Raw genomic sequence first — 18,780 nt, forward strand, 5'->3', positions numbered from 1 at the left:
CTTGTGTGAGCGATATCAAAGCGTGGTTTGAAATTGCATTTTTGATGATGGCAAAGTCTGTTTTTGTTGCTGGACAATAGTTGGAACAGAATTGTTGAATCTACAGTAGTGTTTCCAGTGGTCCCCAAACACTGGGCTGCGGGCCATCTGCTACTGGGCCCCATGAGGCAAAGGTTATGTATTATTAAAATGTACTTTATTTTTGATTTATAGTCTATAGCTATGTCCCTGTGCTTTACTGAGAAAATATAGAGCCAAATAAACATCAAGTATCGGCAATAAGACATTTATTAAATATTTAGAACAAGGGTTTTACGCTGTTGTTATTGGCCCTGCCCCCTTCAAAGGGTCCCTGAAATATCTTCTGATTATACTGGTCCTTATGAGAAAACAGGCTGGGGACCGCTGGTGTTTTGTTACGTGTAACATTTTATTGATGGATGTGGCTTATTTTTTGTTCTAAATACTGTTGCTTACACTTTTGTCGCCTCCATTCCAGAATTTTGAACATTTTGATGATTGCCTTTTAAACTTAGTTGTGCTATTGATATATTTCCAGCAAATAATAAGAAAGCAGTATTAATGATACTCAACACACCAATATCTGATCGACTGTACTTGCAGCTTCATAAATCACCATGAACTTCATAAAATCAATAGAATCCACAGGGATCCGAAGGTCTCATTGTGAAGCAGAACACAACTAAAAAAGAGAAGAAAGTGCAATAGTTGTATAAAAATGATGAGGATAAGGCTCTTGTTAGTATTTAATCGTTCTATTCACCTTATTTCGGAAGTTTCTGCCATTAATTGCCTTCTGGTATTGTTAGCATTGTTGACTTGTTTGTGCACAAAATGTAGCATAAATCCACCAACTTTAGTTAATATTTCAACAGTGAGACTTTTCTGTGGTTCTCCATTCAAATTAAGGCCATTCTAGCCTTTCAATGTCCACTTGTCAAAAATCCAGAGTTGTATTTTGGAGCATTTATACAAGTTAAAGTCTGAGCACAAAAGCAGCTGAAAATATTGGGATTCAATACTCTTACGGAGAAGACCAAGGCGTGTTTTGGAGCATTGTAATGAAGCTCATTTGTTAGCTCCACATTATAAAAAGAATGATAGGCCCATAAAACAAATAAGTAGCCAAATAAATGAATAAAACATGAAACAAGTGTGTGCATTCAAAGCCTGATAATTCCATAATTCTTTTCCATAATTTTAGCATAACAATTTGGTTTTGCAGCGGGGCTGTAAGATTAATTGCAATCAAATCGAAATTGCAATTTGAAAGAAAGTAATTCTAAAAAAATGCCAAGGCTGCAATTATTCACGTCCCATATGCATATTTCCTCCAAAAACAACAAAATATCCTGTCTGATTCTGCATAAAAATTGTTTAGATCTTCACAAAAAAATTCTGAAATGTGATTCTTTTATTAGTTTTTCAGGTCTATTTCAGGTTTGTCAATTCTCTTGTACGTGTGTTGAACGCAAACTTTGAATGGAACCTTATTATTAAAACATACACTGCAAATATAATTGTAATCCTGGTTTAAAAAAAAAAAATTGCAATTAGATAATTTTCCCAAATCGTGCAGCCCTATTTTGCAGTATTCAGATGGGGTAATCACATCCAGTAAATGACCCCTGAGTGGATAATCCTCTGCCATTAGCCAGAAAGGACGTCCTTCCCTTTATCCATGACTAAAAAGACTGGCTCAAGTAAAATATCGGATCTGTAATGATTTCTTTGACACCTGAATAATATGTATTAGGCTGTAGTTCATCACTGTCAGTGCTGATGGCTCAATTCCAGAAAATTCAAAATACAATCAGCTCCAACATTGACCGGGTGTCTGTCTGAGGGATGGGAGCGAGTCTAGGGAGACGTGGGCTGGTGAGAAGTAAAAATCATTTAAAACAAATCACCCCAACACCACCCTCGAACTTATCAGAATAGATGTGATGCGGGTTTACTGCGGTTTTACTTTATAATTCTTAAACATGATTTGGTGATGAAAACTGAAGCTAGTATAACTGGGCAGATGATGCGTTTTTCACCCAAGCAGACATGGAAATAGTTCAATATATACAGTAAAACATTGGACATTGAAATATGGTTATAATCCAGGAAGGAACAATCAGGGCATCATTTTTTTATGTATTTTGAGAGGTATCTAGTAAAGGAAATTGTAAATACACTGGAAATTTAGATCATAACTGAATTAAAATAAGTAATTCAAATGACACTATCAGGTAATTTTATCACCAGTTGTGTTATTTGCTGAGAACCTTTTTCTAAAAGTCTGCGCCATAAATGACTTTCAAGATGGTTACCGGTACATTTTCCCAGTACATTTCCCACATGTATTCATCATGTAAAATCGACTTAAACCTACTTAAACCATAAGCCTACTCAAAGTTTTATTTCAGTTGATTGAGTAATCTTGCATTGTCCAGAACTCAAGGCACAGGCGCTCAGAAATGCTGAGATGCTTGTTTTCACCTATGCCCTATCTCCGCCCACTGATCTATACTTACTTGCAATTATTTTTTTTTCTATTGAACTCCAGGGTCCAATTACCATTTCTCAAAAATTAAAACAAATGTCACTGTTAAGAGTTTGTCAGTTCTGCAGTTTTGAACAGGAAGTCAATGGACCCATTTGTGATCAATATCATGATCTACATTATAGATTTCATACTAAAAACTTGAAAAGTCATAATAGGTCTCTACTTCAGCCTCTTTAAGCAGTTGTTTAAAACTCATGGCAAGACAAAAGCCCCTGTTCAGGTGAAATTACAACGCAAAACGTTTTCAATGAACTGTCAGTGAAAGTTTGTTGTAAGATACAGAACAAGGAATATGTCAAATAAAAAATCTGAAAAATATGTCATTTTCTTAACATAGTAATAGCCAGTCTTCCAGTCCCCTTTGTCAATGTGACAAACTGCATAAAATATATTAACAATATATTCCCTGGAATAACATGTTACAGTTTAAGTCATTGTAAAGTAAAACCATTTCCTCTATTCGCAAACATCAGATGAATGTCCTTGTACATGTTAGATTTGCAGAATATTAATAAGTGAGAAATGTAATCCAGAGACAATGAATGTAGGATTAGTTTATGTATTCAGTCTCTGAGAGATTTGTTTTATACTCTAGCTGACTGGAGATGTTTGTAGTTGCTTTGCACAGGATTTGTGGTGTACAAAAAGTGCTACATTTTGTAGTGTCAGGTTTTATTTGTACCAGAGCCCAATTGTTTTTCTCTGCTTGAGTGCAAAAATGTAATTTAATTCAAAAAATTCAGTTCATTCTCATTAACTAGACATAATGAGTTTGCTGTCCACTGCCGAATTTTAAAACAATTCATGTTAGATTTTGTTTGTCTTTATAACTTTTTTACACCAGTTCCAAATTCAATCAATTGTACAGCCTAAAATAGATGGATTGCTTCTTCTTCTTCTTCTTTTTTTTTTAGATTTGTTGAGTTCAAAGCTCCAAGGCTTTCCGCATCAAAAGCCAGTGATTTGTAAAAGTTTCATCAGTTTTATAATAAATTCTCAAACTCAAGCATAATTTTTATATAATTAATTGGACACTGTTCAGAAATCTGCTGACTTTATAATACTGAGTCTTTTTTCCTGTATTACCATTTGGCCATTGCCTTGAGTCCTCTCATCCTAAAATATCTTGGTTATCTTTGCTCTTGCCTTCAAAGTAATGAGGAATGTAGTGAATATATGAGTTTTTTTCTTTTTCTTTTGGACATTACACTTTTGTGTTGTTATTAATATATATAACAAACTGTCCAAATGCTGCTTGTATTTACTGAGACACATTGCAAGTATTGATGCAGTTAGGTTCCATATTTACAACTTTTTTTCAAAATAATAAAAACAGATATAAATAAACAGCAATACTGACTTTGTGCAGTTGCTAAAGTGAACAAAGAGAACTAATGCTCAACAGACGTCAATGCCCAATGCTCTCAGATATACGCAAAATTATGATATTTGTGGAGGCTTGACAATTAAATAAAATTGCATTTTGCCACATGCACTCAATGCATTTAAGTTTTAGTGCAGTATCTTATTAAATAAATCAATCTTTGTTGGACCATTTTATATTATAATTTATATTACTCAAAAGCAAAAGCAAAAGATGTAGCTGGACAAGTCAATTGAAAAAAAAAAACTATCCTAGCAAATGCTTCACTCTTGTGTAAATAAGGTTAATATATTGAGTAGTGAGAGCATGAACATGAAAATTCCCACTTTTAACTCTGATAATTCATGGTCATGAAATGTCACTGGCCAGAACTAAACTATGAGCTTTCATTCATAAAGTCCTCTAGGCTATTTCTGGGGCTGTGTATCTGTGCATTTGTATTTCTAATTTGCAACTGCTGAGTGTGAACCAGGTAACATACAATATGAGACGGAGACAAAGATTATCCATGATATAATAGACCTTAAAGGAGACATATTACCTTTTTTCAGATTCTGAGTATTGAACAATAACATACGTAGATCCTCATTTTACATTTTGTTAATTATAAACCGCACTATTGATCTTAAACAGGTCCATTTATTTTCTGTTCAAAACTGAAGAAATTATAAGGCAAGGCAAGGCAAGGCAAGGCAAGTTTATTTGTAGAGCACATTTCATACACAAGGCAATTCAAAGTGCTTCACACAGCAGTAAAAATGCATTCAAATCACAAAGAAATTACAGAAACACAAATACAATAAAATTAACTAAATTAAAGTCTAATCTACTGGAGACAAATGCATGGATAAGTCTCTCTAAATCTGGTTTTGACACTATATTTTTGATTTTGGCAATGTTTTTTAGATGGTAAAAAGCTGCTGATGTTATTGATTTGACGTGGCTGTTAAAATTCAAGTCTGAGTCCATTATTACCCCCAGATTTCTAAGCCCCACCTCATCATAGTGGCAGATTGAGATATATTTATATTAGAGACATATTTTTATTTAGCTACTTGACATTATAGAACCCTTTTGACTTAGAGTCTTAATTTTTCAAAAAATTGCAACCAAGTGCAGGATGTGGGCGAGGATAGGTAATAGGTGAAACTATGAATTTTCTGAGCATTCCAGCCTCAGTTACAGGACTACAAACAAACATGACTCAATTAAAATACAAAATACAAAGTTTGAGCACACTCATGATGATGAAACACCACTGCAACAAGGCTATAAGCTGAAAAGTAGATTTAGCATTATGTCCCCTTTAGTAGAGACGTTTGTATTGCATTGGGATTCACTCTTATGTCGCCGCGAGGCTAAAAACATCAACAAGCGGCACGTGTCTACCTCTCGCTTGCCGTAGTTACAACGCGATTGGTTTAAGTTTAGCAGTAGCATCGAGTAGCAATTGTGGGGTGTTTGCCAGAAGCTTCTACGCAGGATAAAAGTGGAAACTCCCTACTTACGCCTTATATTTAGTTCCCAAATGTCTTTCGTTGTCACGGGAAACAGCAAACGCACAGGATCGCGCGCGCTTTGAGGTATTTGAGACTAGTATTATTAGCTTTACAGTCGCTTCCTCACTTCTCTTCCTTGTTGCTAACGTGTGCTAGCTATGGAGATGCTACGTATCTGTGATGAAGATAATGCATTTTGTTGCTGAGCATTGCTCGATTTTGCAGTTTAAATGATCTGGGGTTATTTAATTTAATTACTGTAACACCGCGATGCCGCGACACTCATCTGAACCTTAACGTAATGTTATGTGTAACGAACGTTTGTTCTTAAATGTTGAACCTGTTTACATACGCACACGTGAATTGCATTGTACGGACGTCTTACTACGTAAAGCCCATGGTCGAAATAGTCTAAATAGACTGGAAAATGTTTTATATGACATCTCTTGAAAAGTTTCAGGTCTGTTAGCGCGTAGTTGTTGTTTTTTTACAACATTATAGAATTGATCATATAAGTCATTCTGTATTTGATTGTAGGCCCACTGGCGTTATTCCCTCTACTCATCACTGCACAACACGTTCTGTTACAGAGTTAGTGTTATTTTATGTAACAGCGATACAATACATCAAACCTCCACCAGGAGTACTGCTTATTTCCCTGTTGTAATATAAAATCCCATTGAAAAACGGGTGCAATGAGCTCAAAGTGCATTACCAACATGCCTAGACAGTAAAACATGTATAATCCATTAAGTAACTATAGGCTAATAACGCACAGTGTGAAAAAGTATGTTCTTAAAAGTAAAATAAATTAAACAAAATCATTGGAAAATACTCTGGAACATGATTTAAAAGCTTGGTTAAAAAAGGAAGGGTGAGTCCGGTCTAATGTTCTGTTCCATTGTAATCCTCCTTGCGCATGTATTAGTTTACATAGGGCGGCCGATCTCAATAACAAGTTCTGCACAGGTGAACGTGGAATTGAACAAGGTGAATAGTCTTTACAGTAGTGTGTGATCAGTAACAGAAGAGAGAGATTTTGCAGGAGAAATATTTGAGATGCCACCTATTTGTATACATATTGCACTTGTTTTTATTGTGTCTTCATTTAGTGACAGCCTTTTGTCAGAAATAGAAATTAGTATAAATATAAATGTTACTGTTTCCACCGTAATGATTCTGAATCTAATCCCTAACGTGTGTAGTCTCATGTGGTTTACTTCTGCTTTTGATAAATAATGCAGTGTATGAGATGGAGCTGTCTGCCTATTGTCGATTAATCGGTTGATGGTGTCCGTCAACCAACATCTGTATTAGTTGAGTAATTATTTAATTTAGATTATAAGACTTTATATGCACAGCGGCTTACAGGAGGAGTGAGTTAGCTGAAGTGCTAGTGTAATCTGCCTTTTCACATATAATGCATAATAATCCATTTCCTTGTACTTTTCTTTTCTTTTTTTTGCTTGAACACCTTTGGACAGTTGTAGTCTTTTGAGTGCAGTTTGGGTCAGATACATGGCCTGATCCTAGAGATACTAATGGTTTCGAGCACTTTAGCAACATCCCCTTTTTAGTCAATTTAATTGATCAACTGGAGCTATCTTGGTTGACTACAGCCCCAGTTGAAGAACTAAAGCTTAATTAAGAAATGGCAATTCCTTTTGAATAATAGCTTTCTTTAATGCCCTAAAATCAGACTCTTTTAACTGAACAATTCTTGAGTAAACAGTTTACACAAGGCCCTGCACTGAATTTGTTTCCATTTTTATTTACTTGCTCATGATAAATAACACTTGAAGCATGATCTATTGCTGCAGAAAATGTCATGATAAACAATCATATTGAAACTACATAATACCACTGAGTCACTGACAGAATAATAACCATAAAGCGGAATAAGCAGGTAGACCATTTTATTGCACTGTATCGTTAAAAAGCATGAACTGCAACAACCCTCTACAGCTCAACTCATCATTGTATTACAAAAAAAACACATTTATTGAGCAATAGGTTCGTAATCAAAATTGGGCAAGACGGAGCAGAAATAACTCTCAAGAAAGAAAGTACAATGTTAAGAATTGAGATTTAAATCTGTTTTGACTGAAGAGGGCCTAAGTGACTAATGCCACGCCCTGCTAAACATCTGCTTATGTTCCACATGTCTTGTGAATCCATAATGGCTCATGCTCTGTTTCCCTAGAGACTGAAGAGTGCAGGGCCATTTTAATGCAACACTTGTAGGATAAAATTTTCCCAATGACCTTGAACAGGATGAAATAAAAATCTAAGCAGTTTTATATCAAAGCCCAGCTCAAGGTTTCATGAAAGATTCATTTTTCGCCTTTACACTGACCCTTATCGGGAACAAGGGTCAGTGAAGCATTTCCTGCAGCAGACTGAAATGCTGAAATTGGTCCCATCACCTTTCAACTACAGACTCCATCAGTCCTATTGGTCACTTATTTAAACTGTGCTTTAGCTTTAGGGTACATCTTCTCAGCTCGTGGTGGACACTAATCTTCGGTGATGTTTCTGAAAGGTGTGAATTAAATTAATTTCATAGCCCAGTAACTCTGCTGCGCTGGCAGTGACACGCCAGGGTGAACCAGGAGGTCTATAGTTTTAGATTTCATCTCCTGCAGTGACGTGTTCGGTGCAATTCCAGCAGGACTGTGTGTAACTGTCACTTCATAACTGATGACAATTTTATTATTGCACAAAAAGTGGCTTACAAAGATAATTTCCTCAGAAGGGAATTTACAAGTGAGGCAATGTTTCAGCTCCTAGGTCTTCATCAGGTTTCCTCACCTGTGATTTCAACTATTGCAAGTAAGACCGTGTGCAAGATTTTGACTTGTTTTTGACGTGCCTTTCCAGCGCTCCTAGCTACAGAAACAATATGCTAAGCCCTGTTAATTAATGCATAAACGATACATACTTTTAATCATTGTTTAACACAAGATATAGTTACATTTATTCCTCCTAAGTCTGAATTTATTGTTATTTATTATAATTGATATAGAAACTGGATTAATGCCATCTTCTTTCATTTTATATTATTATCTTATATTGATGCAGATTACAGTGATGGCAATTACAATGTTGTAATTGTTTGTAGTTGTTGGTTGTAGTTATCAAGTTTTCTTTTTGTTTTCACTTTATTGCTGTTGTTTTCCTGGTTGGTCATTTGATTTATGAATTATGTTTTGTATTTATTTGATGTGGCCATTTGGTACATAGGTTTTCCTTCCATAAACATTAAAAAAAACATAAACGTTAAAAAAAAAAAATCTTGATATACCCCCCCAAACTAAACAAACAGATTACATGAGGATGATCTATTAATATTTTATAATACAGCACAATTCAATCGCAGATAAATGACGCTATTGTTGCTTTCTCCACAGGGATGCATATGTTTGAAGAGCATGCTTAAATGTGAGATCTCACCTTTGTGTTTTCAGACTAATAAAGACGGCACATGGGCCGCTGCTGAATCCTCATCGATTCTCATTACTCCTAATGGTTTCTATTGTGTGTGCTCTGAGGAGGAGCGGGTGCTGCCGGAGATTGGGGTCGGTGCAGAGCAGGCATTTTGTAACCCTGGCCAGTGAGGCATTAGAGGTTCGATGTTGATTTTTTGTTTGTGCTTAGCCACATAGCTTATCTAATTAATCCGAATTGTTGTGATGATGTTAAACTAATACATTTTAATTCTGTCAACACATTTTGCATTTTTCAAGTTGGAGTCATAAATCATAAAAATGCCACTTAATTTATATTAAATGTTTGCTTTGTCACTTAACTTTCATCTAACTTTGCATGTCTTTTGAGCTTGTGTTTCTCACTTTAGATGCTTGTTGCTTATGACGACGTTATGCACTCATTTCAGTCCAGTGTTAGACATTAGAAAGCTTTCAGCATCTCGGCACCTCTTTGGGTGAGTGGTTCATGGCACTGTGAGTGCTCTCTGAAGTGGAGCAAAGAAAGAGAAATCCAAATGAAACTAGGATTAAAGCTTAGAATGCACCGTGCGTTTGTCCTTGTACTCATCATGGTTTGAGAGCAGTGCCGCAGCGAAAATTGTATTACAATGAAGCACATGGTAGATGCAAATTAGGACAGTTTTGGTCCAAGTCTTGGCTAGCTCTAGAGTCCCTCAGTAGTTCCAGGTTTCTTCGCTCTGCAGTCAGTTTACCCATTCACTTGCTCTCATGTCATTTTATCCTCTTTCAAATTCAGGACCTTCTTTCTAAACTCTCCACACTGATGTAGAGCTGCTAGTTTGGCAGCAATGTAATGTTAATAATAGTTGCAACGTTGCATCCACGGCCAAGTCACATCAAACTGTTCTCATCTACAACTCTTCCCGTTCTGCTCACTTACCGAGAATGTGCTGAACAAACGCTCTGTGTGTTGAAAGTGGCGTTTATGATTAATGCTTGCTTTTATTTGTTTGTCAAATCCATGAGCAGAAAATTAAGCCTTACTTAATTAACCATGTTCTTGTCTGAATATTTAGAGAATGACTTGATGAGGAAATAAAAGATTTACAAACCCAGAAATATTTAATTAGCAACTCTCAACCATGCATAAGTAATCATCACATGTCATTTAAATGTCGAGTAAATGTGAAAAAGTGACTTTGAAAGCCCATTGAAATGTTTTCTGTTGGCTTTTCAAACATCTAGCACCATTTTGTTAGTAATAAGAAGCAACTTGCAACTACTAAAAACTTCCCCTTGTTATTTAGTCTATAATACATTTTCTGTGTCTTGTTTCTTTATCAAGCAAAATTATTTGGTAGGGGTGTTTTTCTACACTGGGAGAGGTAGTTTAGTCGTCTGACCAGCCAATCTATCTACTGTTTGAAAAAAGTGTTGTCAAAGTGTGAGGTCTTGGCTCGTCAGGCAAGCGTTTCACACCTACAATAGATTCTCTTCACACCTCATTGTATAAATCTACTTGCAGGTCAAATTAGGTGTCAGTGACCCCTGTTGCAGTGTAAACAGGGCCTTATATTCTCAAATCACAAAAGGAAAATGCTGTGGTGTTGTTGTTACAGTTTACCCTGGTGCACAAAGGATTTGCGGAGCCTAATATCTGCAAAACCTTGCTCCATTGAAGACTAGCTTTGGCTCACAAAGAGTCCAACAGAGAGACCGGTGAGGCAGGGCAACACTGTTGATTATTAATATTATTTTTTGCTTTGGATGCCATTTTTAAAACATTTTGTAGTGTATGTCATTCAAGTGCCCTCCCACCTCCAGGATAAGCTTCTGTTTGAAAGGAAGTCATTATCCCTTTGGCATCATTTATGCAAGTCAACAAAGCAAATCAAATCAGAACATTTTCCACATCATTACTGTGAAAACACATAGCCTACAGTCAGGGACTCACAGCGCCCCACTAATCCAGAGCTAGTAACGAACTCTAGAGCTGTCAGGTCGAAGCCATTTGGTTTCCTCAGACTCTGGGGCATTCTTTCTCTGCGCTTAAACTTTAGATTGTATTATATTACCAGCTAATTAGACCAGGCTAATATTTTTCTGCTGCTTTTGAATGCTAACTTGCTACTTTTGATGTTTTGTTTGTGATTTTGGGTCAATTTGGATCTTCTTATCCTGGTCATTTCCTCCCTGACATGAGCATTCGCGACTGGATACTTCTTCTCATGCAAGAGTTATATCTATCCTCAATGGGTTTGACACAATCCACCAGCTTTTACCAGGCCCGTTGTCAACGAAAGAGATCAAATCATGTCTTGCAGATTGATTAGTCGAGTAAAAAGTGGGTCTGTCATAAGAGCACGGCAGCAAAAGGAGCAAAAGCAATTTATTCACATGTTAAAAAGGCTGATAAAACTCACAATTCATTCCCAAATCTTCCGCTAACTCACTCCATTCATTCTCCTTACTGTCCTGTGTAAATCTTATCATCTTAATAAATTAATGTGTCAACTAATAAAAATGTATGTTGACTATGACCCCATCGTTTGATTAATCGACTTAATGACGTCGGACCTACAGCCCTAGTTTTTAACTGAACTTCCAGACAACAACAATTAACTTTAACAGAGGAACACAAAGCAGGTGTTCAGGGGTTTGAGTTCATTGCTGAGATTACCTGCTCCACAGCTGTCAGTCAGAGCGATTTTACTGGCACTGATACTAGCAAAGTGGTGACAATAAAAACGGGTTATAGGCTAGGCTAGGATGATTGGTTTCTTTATTGACTCACTTTCTTCTTCATCTCTTATGACAGCGAATGCTATATTTTCCTTAATGGTATACAGTCAAAGTTGATTAGAATAAAATGATGAATGAATAATGAAAGATGAGTGAGTGAACAACAATCTTAAGGCTGTAAAACTATGACGAGTAACCATTGCTTTGATGAAGGCCAGCTAATATTATGATGTGATGATCTCTAACCTTTTTTTAATTCCTTCCATTTAAACGTTAATGTTATTATTTATTATTTATGCTATTTTTCACTTTGATCTAATACTGCTCCTTGGTCCTCTCCGCCATGTGCACATACACTGCCTGTCCAAAAGAAAAAGACATTAGTACATTAGTTTCTGCTTCTCCTTAGATGTTTTCTCTGCTCAATGCCAATGATTTAACCCTTCTCAAACACACTGACGTCTTTTCCATGACCACGGGATTTGTCTTTCCACATGGTTGTTTCAGAAATGAGAAGCCACTCGTTGCATCGGTTGGGTTTAAATACTGTTTTGCAGCTGAAAGATTATCAACTCTTTTTTATTATTATTTTTTGGACAGGCCAAGTGGTGGTTTTTGATTTGCAATTTTTTTTCTTCTTTTTTTATTATTAAAGGTCTTGCGTCTCAAATTTGCCATAAATAAATAATTCAACAATACTGAAGACACACCAAACATTTTAAGTAATATTAAAAGTAGTGCTGTGTAATATATTTTTATTTGAGATTCGAGATCTCTAATTGTCTCAGTTATGTTATGCCAGTCAACAAAAGTAAAAGTTTGGAGAAAAGAGTTGGCTTTAAATGGGACTGATTGAAAGTTTGTCCTAATGTTCAGGGAATTTATATTGAAATTTAAACAAAATCAATATTGTTTCAGGGCGAGGAATAAAATGGGGAATCTTTTTATATATCGTCGAGCTAAAAATAAAGTGTTGCTTTTTGACGCTGGAGTATATTGTCAAACGGGACTCTGTGGAGCCTTTATTTTGGGCCTTGCTTTCTACAATGTGTTTGGGTTTAGCTTCGTCTGTTTTGAAATGAAATTATTACTCTCAAAATGAGAGTTAAATGAGAGCAGCTGCTTCTTTGAGTGTCCTTTGAGACTGCTGGCATAATCATAACTGGAAAAAAAACATTTACCGTGGTCATTGCTGCAGCCTCTGGGCTCTTTTCATTGGAATAAATGTAGTTTAATTTTGCTTTATGGTAATGTGCTTGGATTTGTGTGTTAACTGCACAGTCAGAGACCCTCCCCTGGCCTCAGTGCCCAGTGTGGGCCTAAGCACTGAAGGAGGTAGGCGGTTAAACACTTTGCTACTGTTTTCTCTTGCTTTCATCTTCAGTATATGCCACATTTTAGCTTGTGTTACAGTTTCACTCTCGCTGCCTTGAATGACAGAATAAATGAATAACAAGTTTGCTCCCTGACCTTGTTTCTCAACTAAACCGTGAGTGATCTGACTGTGCTCTTGTTGTTTCTGTGCTCCAAACAGATCTCCAGCAGAAGACCTTGGACTCCGGATCAGTGACTGCTCCTTCAGGATGTACAAAGACTACAGATCAACACGCTCAGGTAGGAGGTCCTTTGTGTTCTGCTACTGTGAACAACTTTACACTTAACTTTTTCCTCTCACTGAGACCTGTTTATGGCTTGTGGGGCACATTGACATAATTGTATCTTACCATCTGAGTTATTTCAAGCATATGATTAGTGTACAAAAAGATTATGTTGTAGTCATCTGGAAACAGTTTTTTAGAAAAACAACGCTCTCATCCAAGAGAATGAGAACTCCTGTTAATAGCCTGTCTGTTTACAGTTTCACTTTGAAACCGCTAACCCTAACCCTTCTTTGTATCCTAACAGCCTTGTATCAAAAGGCTGTTAGGCTATCAAAATCCTTCTGTAAGCTGGCTGTAGCTCCCTCTTCCCTGATTAGCATCAGAGGCATTGTATCCATGGATACAAGCAAGTTTTGGAAACGGTACATAATGTTTATACTATTTTTTACTTGAAAATACATGAGGTAAAAACACATAATTTGTGAAAATCATGAATCATGATTTGAACATGTTCAAACATGATATCAAAATAGATTAGCATCAAACAAGCGCACATTGCAGTGCAGTCCACTTCCAGGCAGTTCTACTGGAGCGCTGCTGAGCGCACAAAGACTAAATTACAGACTAACGGTATGTGGGGAAATGCATAATTATACGTGACACGTGCACCTACAAGTACATCTGAGCAAAATTAGACAACAGACGAGTTCACAGCTTATGTGTTATATGGTACTCAACATATTGTACAAATTAATCATTATCTCCCAATTTTAATTTCATCAATTTCCAGAGGATCTTTATTTGTATATTAAACTTATATACAATGTAATGTTTAAGGACGTGTTCACGCAAGTGTACACGTGCACTCAGGAAACATGCTTAAAAGAGGGAGAAAGTGGAGCACAGAAGACTTCTGTTCCAGATCTTTGTACGATGAGCGAGTCTTCTCCAATTCCACTCCCACAGAGCAGTAACAACCCAAAGTGTAGCCTGCACCGCACTGTACCCTTCTACAGTTACTCAAGTTGTCCAGTCCCTCCCATCTGGCTGCAAGCTGGGAAATGGCACTGGTCTATGGCTGTTGAACTGCTGTTGGAGTACATTGACTGCTGTGTCAGAGCTGTATACTTTCAGAACAAAATGTGAGTCAAAAACAGAATGAATGAAAAACAGAATTGTAATTACATTATTTCGGTTATATATTTTGCAAACCTGAATGCCATGCTGCACTTACAGATTTTGACTGATGTTGCATTTTACAATGCGTTATTGTAATGTGGCTCCTTTCCTCCCTGCCTTCTATCTATAGAAAGCTCAGCTGCGGTTTCTCTGGCTCCTTGTCATTTCCCCAATTATATTCTCCGTATGAACACGCCGGAATGGCAAAGGGCCACACTGAAGCCCCCTTAATGAGCTGTGACTAAAGCTGGAAGTCACCTCCACCTTTCCCGTGCACATGATCCGCTCTGTGTCCATCAGTCTGGGGCAGAAGAAAGAGAGAGCAGGAGGAGGACAAGAGCTGTGTCTTTATAAAGGGACGGATTAGGACTGATAGAGGGCAATGATAATAGAGACAATCCAAGTCTAAAATGTCCTCCATATTCAGGGCGGCTATATTTGTGCCCTTGGCCTTTTCCACTTTTCCACAAGCAAACCACTATTAATGTCAAAAGGGAAGACACCAAAGTAGGGGTGATAAGCTAAGAGATGAAATAAGATAAACCCACATTGGTAGGTATAGAAAAAACAGATTAGGCACAGATTAGGTATAATAATATTAATAAAAAAAACTGATAACTCTTATACGCTTAATAAAAAAAACTTATTTACAGATGTTACAGATGTTTAAGGACAGAAAATATTGCACCAGCTTGATGGACATTATTTCACAGTATTGCACATGATTATGAAGCTGACACATGTTCAGGGCTAATGTTTGTTAAAAATTCTGACAGCAGCAGGAAGGAAAGACCTGTGAAACGTCTCCTTCACACAGCGAGGGTTGATCAGTCTCTCACTGAAGCTGCTCTCCAGAGCGGACAGAGTGTCCTGCAGGGGGCGACACTCATGGTCCAGCATAGATGTGAGTTTAGCCAGGACCCTTCTGTCCCCCACCTCCTGCACCGAGTCCAGAGCGCAGCCCAGGACAGACTTTGTCCAGCTTCTTCCTCTCCCTCTCTGTGATGCTGCTGCTCCAGCAGGCCACACCTACAGGAGCTGATGCCACCACAGAGTCGTAGAAGGTCTTCAGGAGCGGCCCTGTCACTCCAAAAGACCTGAGTCAGGAGGTAGAGCCGACTCTGTCTCTTCCTGTACAGTTTGTCTGTGTTATGAGTCCAGTTCAGTTTCTGGTTCAGATGAACACCCAGTTACTTGTATGAGTCCACTCTCTCAATGTCCCTTCCCTGGATGTTCTCCTTTGTCTTCCCCGCGTTGATGAGAAGGTGGTTCCTCTGACTCCACAAAGTCCTGCACTAGTCCTCTGTACTCCGCATCGCCATTGTCTGTGATGAGTCTGATGATCAATATTGACAACAATTTATCTCCCTGTTGTTAAAATTTTCATAATGGAGATGTATTTTTGGAGCATCCCGATTTACAAGATTCCGACAATAGTATGTCAATCCAACAGAAATGTGTTGTATCTTTAAAAGTATAAGTTGAGGTTTAATGATCAGAATCGTCTGTAAAATTCACCTATTATCTTTTATTATTAATCAGCTCTTTTTGCAGAATTTCCACTATAAACAATATACACAATATTCAAATTTTGCCTAGATTCAAAACGACATTCATGAGGTTTTCTAATCTTCAATTTAATGCCCACCTCTAGTTTGAAAATGCTTACTTTACGTCGGATGACACAGTTTGTGAAATATTAAGACCTGTGGAAGCATTGTCCTCCTCAACATAAGAAATAATTGGACCACGGCTTGAGTTGCTTTACCTGCTATGGCAACATTATAATAATAGGTCTAATCTCTTAAAAAATGCAAACAATAAGAGGATTATGTGGCCATAAACCTGCTCTAGTTCAAGTCTTAACAGCAAAACTCAGGCTGCTTTTATCTACTTCGATGGACACTCAAGTCGCAGTCTAATTTTGTTAAACCACTGAAATAGCATCTTTCCAGGAAATTAAAATATTGAATGAAACACGCACTTGGTGTTCTAGTCAGTAGTGATGCCAGGCTGAAAATAAACAGTTTACGATAACTCTGGGACCATGAAAATATGCGCTGTGAAACATCCTTTTATGCGCGACAATAAATGATTCCCTGCATCCGTGTGCTGCAGCTCAGTTTGAAAAATAAACATTACTAACTGTCTTGGCTTTTCAAAATGATGATGATACAGGGTGGGATCATTCATTTAATTGAGGCTTTTTACTTTGTTTATGCCACAACTTTTAACTTGTATTGCTATTGTTTAGAGTGTTTTAGCTTTTGCGTCATCAACTATTGTATCACGACACCGTAGGTTAAACTTGATCATTTTTATTCCTATGCTGTTGGATTTAATTGGCAAGAAGATTTAACTGGACTAACTGGATCTTGTTTGAGCTTTGTCTTGTTACATGATGTTGGTTATAAAAGCACCAACTTATAATAATTTGAATTAGCTTGTTTGCTTTCTGAGCTCTGTTGCATTAGGACCCAAATCCATCATCTGCTGTACATTGGCTGTGGTCATTAGTTTGCATGTTTTTTCCTTGATTCTCTTCCCCCTCCCAGCGGTCATCTGGAGAATTGCACCTTTTCATCGGTTCAGATGTAGAAACTTTGAGATTGAAGTCGATGACAGATTAAATGACGTGCAGTGATTTTGATGGCAGTATAAAGCCTCTGCTGGGGACGTGGTCTTTAAGAGCGCACGCGGGTAATAACAGCAACAACATCCGGCTGCAGAGGAGGCGTTCACACACACAACACGGACCCTTTATATCCCGAATCCCGCTCAAGTTCACCCCTCACACTGCCGTGTGTGTGTGCGCGCGCGCGTGTATGTGTGTGCGCGCGCGCGTGTATGTGTGTGCGCGCGTGTGTGTGTGTGTGCGCGCGTGTGTGTTTGTGCGCGCGTGTGTGTGTGTGCGCGCGTGTGTGTGTGTGCGCATGGTGTGTGTGTGTGTGCGCGCGCATGCTGTGTGTGTGTGTCTGGGGCGGTGCGCGCGCAGAGCTCCCGTGTGCCTGCTCTCGTTGCAGTCCGGTGCGTGGAGCACAGCGCTCATCTCCATTGGCTCAACATACATCCAAGAACTGTCCGCACGCGAATTTCCATCGTTCACTTCGACCTACGTGTGGAGGACCAACGGAAAGCGCACGTCGCCGCTTTGAACAATGTTTCTCTTGCAGTACACAGGTACATTTCAGCAGTTTTCACAGCCTTTATCTCTGAAGTGTTTCTTCAGTAGCGCACAATGACTCGTGTGCCGGGCTCTTGTGATATGGCGTTGGGCTTTTCTTCCTTCCACGCTGCGCAGGCAGAAGTTGTACCATTGTGCTAAATTGTGCTAAATTGTGCTAAATTGTGCTAAATTGTGCTGAATTGTGCTGAATTGTGCTCGGTTTATTGACGAGTGGAACGAGCTCAGCTGCTCCTCTTTTTCCACATTCTATGACATGTTTACAACTATGCAATGCTGTGCTTTATGATCGGAAATAACGTCTGGCGGTAATGCAACAATTGGATGCCAACCGCCATAAAACAACAACAACAACAACATAACCATACTGCGCCCCTGGAACAGACCTTGGCGTTGATTGACGCACGCCCTTTGCATCATAAAGGATGGACCTATAGATTATAACTCATGCTTTAGTCACTTTTGAGACACCATTCTGTTCAAAGATTTGGCAGCATAATAAAGAAGTTCCTCTTGTTGGTTAGTACTTTTGAGAAGAAAGTGCATTCAATATTTTTTTCTATAGGAGCAACTCGTGTCTCCTGTAAAAACATATTGAAATGTATTGATTTATTTTATGTTTCTTGTCTTGAGCTCTGTTTGAACTCTTCTGTCAAACTTATATGAAACATTTAGCCTCTGATGTCATGGTTTTGCTGACTGGAGCGTTTTTTTTTTAAAATGCTCCGACTTACCGACATTATTTTTCGTTTTATATTTTTGTAGCTGCATCTTTCACTGTATTTCAAATCAAACGCCACTCCTCATGTTTGTCTCTTAGACACACATGCTTTTAATCATTAAGTGGGTTGGACTTTGCACCGCTGGGAGAGAAGTGGTCCATCAGAGCTTGTAACAGGCATTTACCTCCACGCTGCACTGGTCCCTGTGATAAAGTGCAGTCCATCAGAAGCTTATCTAGATTGCTTTTAATGGTGCATGAGCTGTGCCAAGTACAGAGGGGATATTGCTAAAGAGGATTGTAATAAGATTTCAGTTCTGATTGGCAAGTGATAACATGTTGGACCACTGGAGGGGTTGAGCTACTACAAGTAAGCCTGAAATGTCGCCTCATTCAAGCCTCTTTGAGTAATATCAATCTTTTTGCACTCCCCTCCACAACAAACA

General features: G+C 38.0%; 1 protein-coding gene and 1 long non-coding RNA gene across 3 annotated transcripts in view; one reads left to right on the top strand and one right to left on the bottom strand.

Annotated features, from left to right (window-relative positions):
- Positions 1–18,780, bottom strand: part of LOC140350002 (uncharacterized) — a 301,602-nt gene that overhangs the window by 261,232 nt on the left and 21,590 nt on the right. The gene's annotated exons all lie outside the window — the stretch shown is intronic.
- Positions 5,390–18,780, top strand: part of LOC140349976 (ecto-NOX disulfide-thiol exchanger 2-like) — a 51,083-nt gene continuing 37,692 nt past the window's right edge. Inside the window, exons 1-2 of one of the 2 annotated variants that reach the window (XM_072436074.1) lie at positions 5,390–5,542; positions 13,184–13,263. In XM_072436074.1, coding sequence (XP_072292175.1) covers positions 13,233–13,263 — 31 coding nt within the window. In that variant the 5' untranslated portion in view covers positions 5,390–5,542; positions 13,184–13,232. Of the gene's footprint in view, positions 5,543–13,183; positions 13,264–17,514; positions 17,610–18,780 lie in introns of those variants that run through there. The other variant, XM_072436075.1, reaches the window with a different exon arrangement.

The sequence above is a fragment of the Eucyclogobius newberryi genome, unplaced genomic scaffold (assembly GCF_026437365.1).
Source record: "Eucyclogobius newberryi isolate DKJ021-1_F unplaced genomic scaffold, fEucNew1.0.hap1 SCAF_11, whole genome shotgun sequence".
Taxonomy (NCBI): domain Eukaryota; kingdom Metazoa; phylum Chordata; class Actinopteri; order Gobiiformes; family Gobiidae; genus Eucyclogobius; species Eucyclogobius newberryi.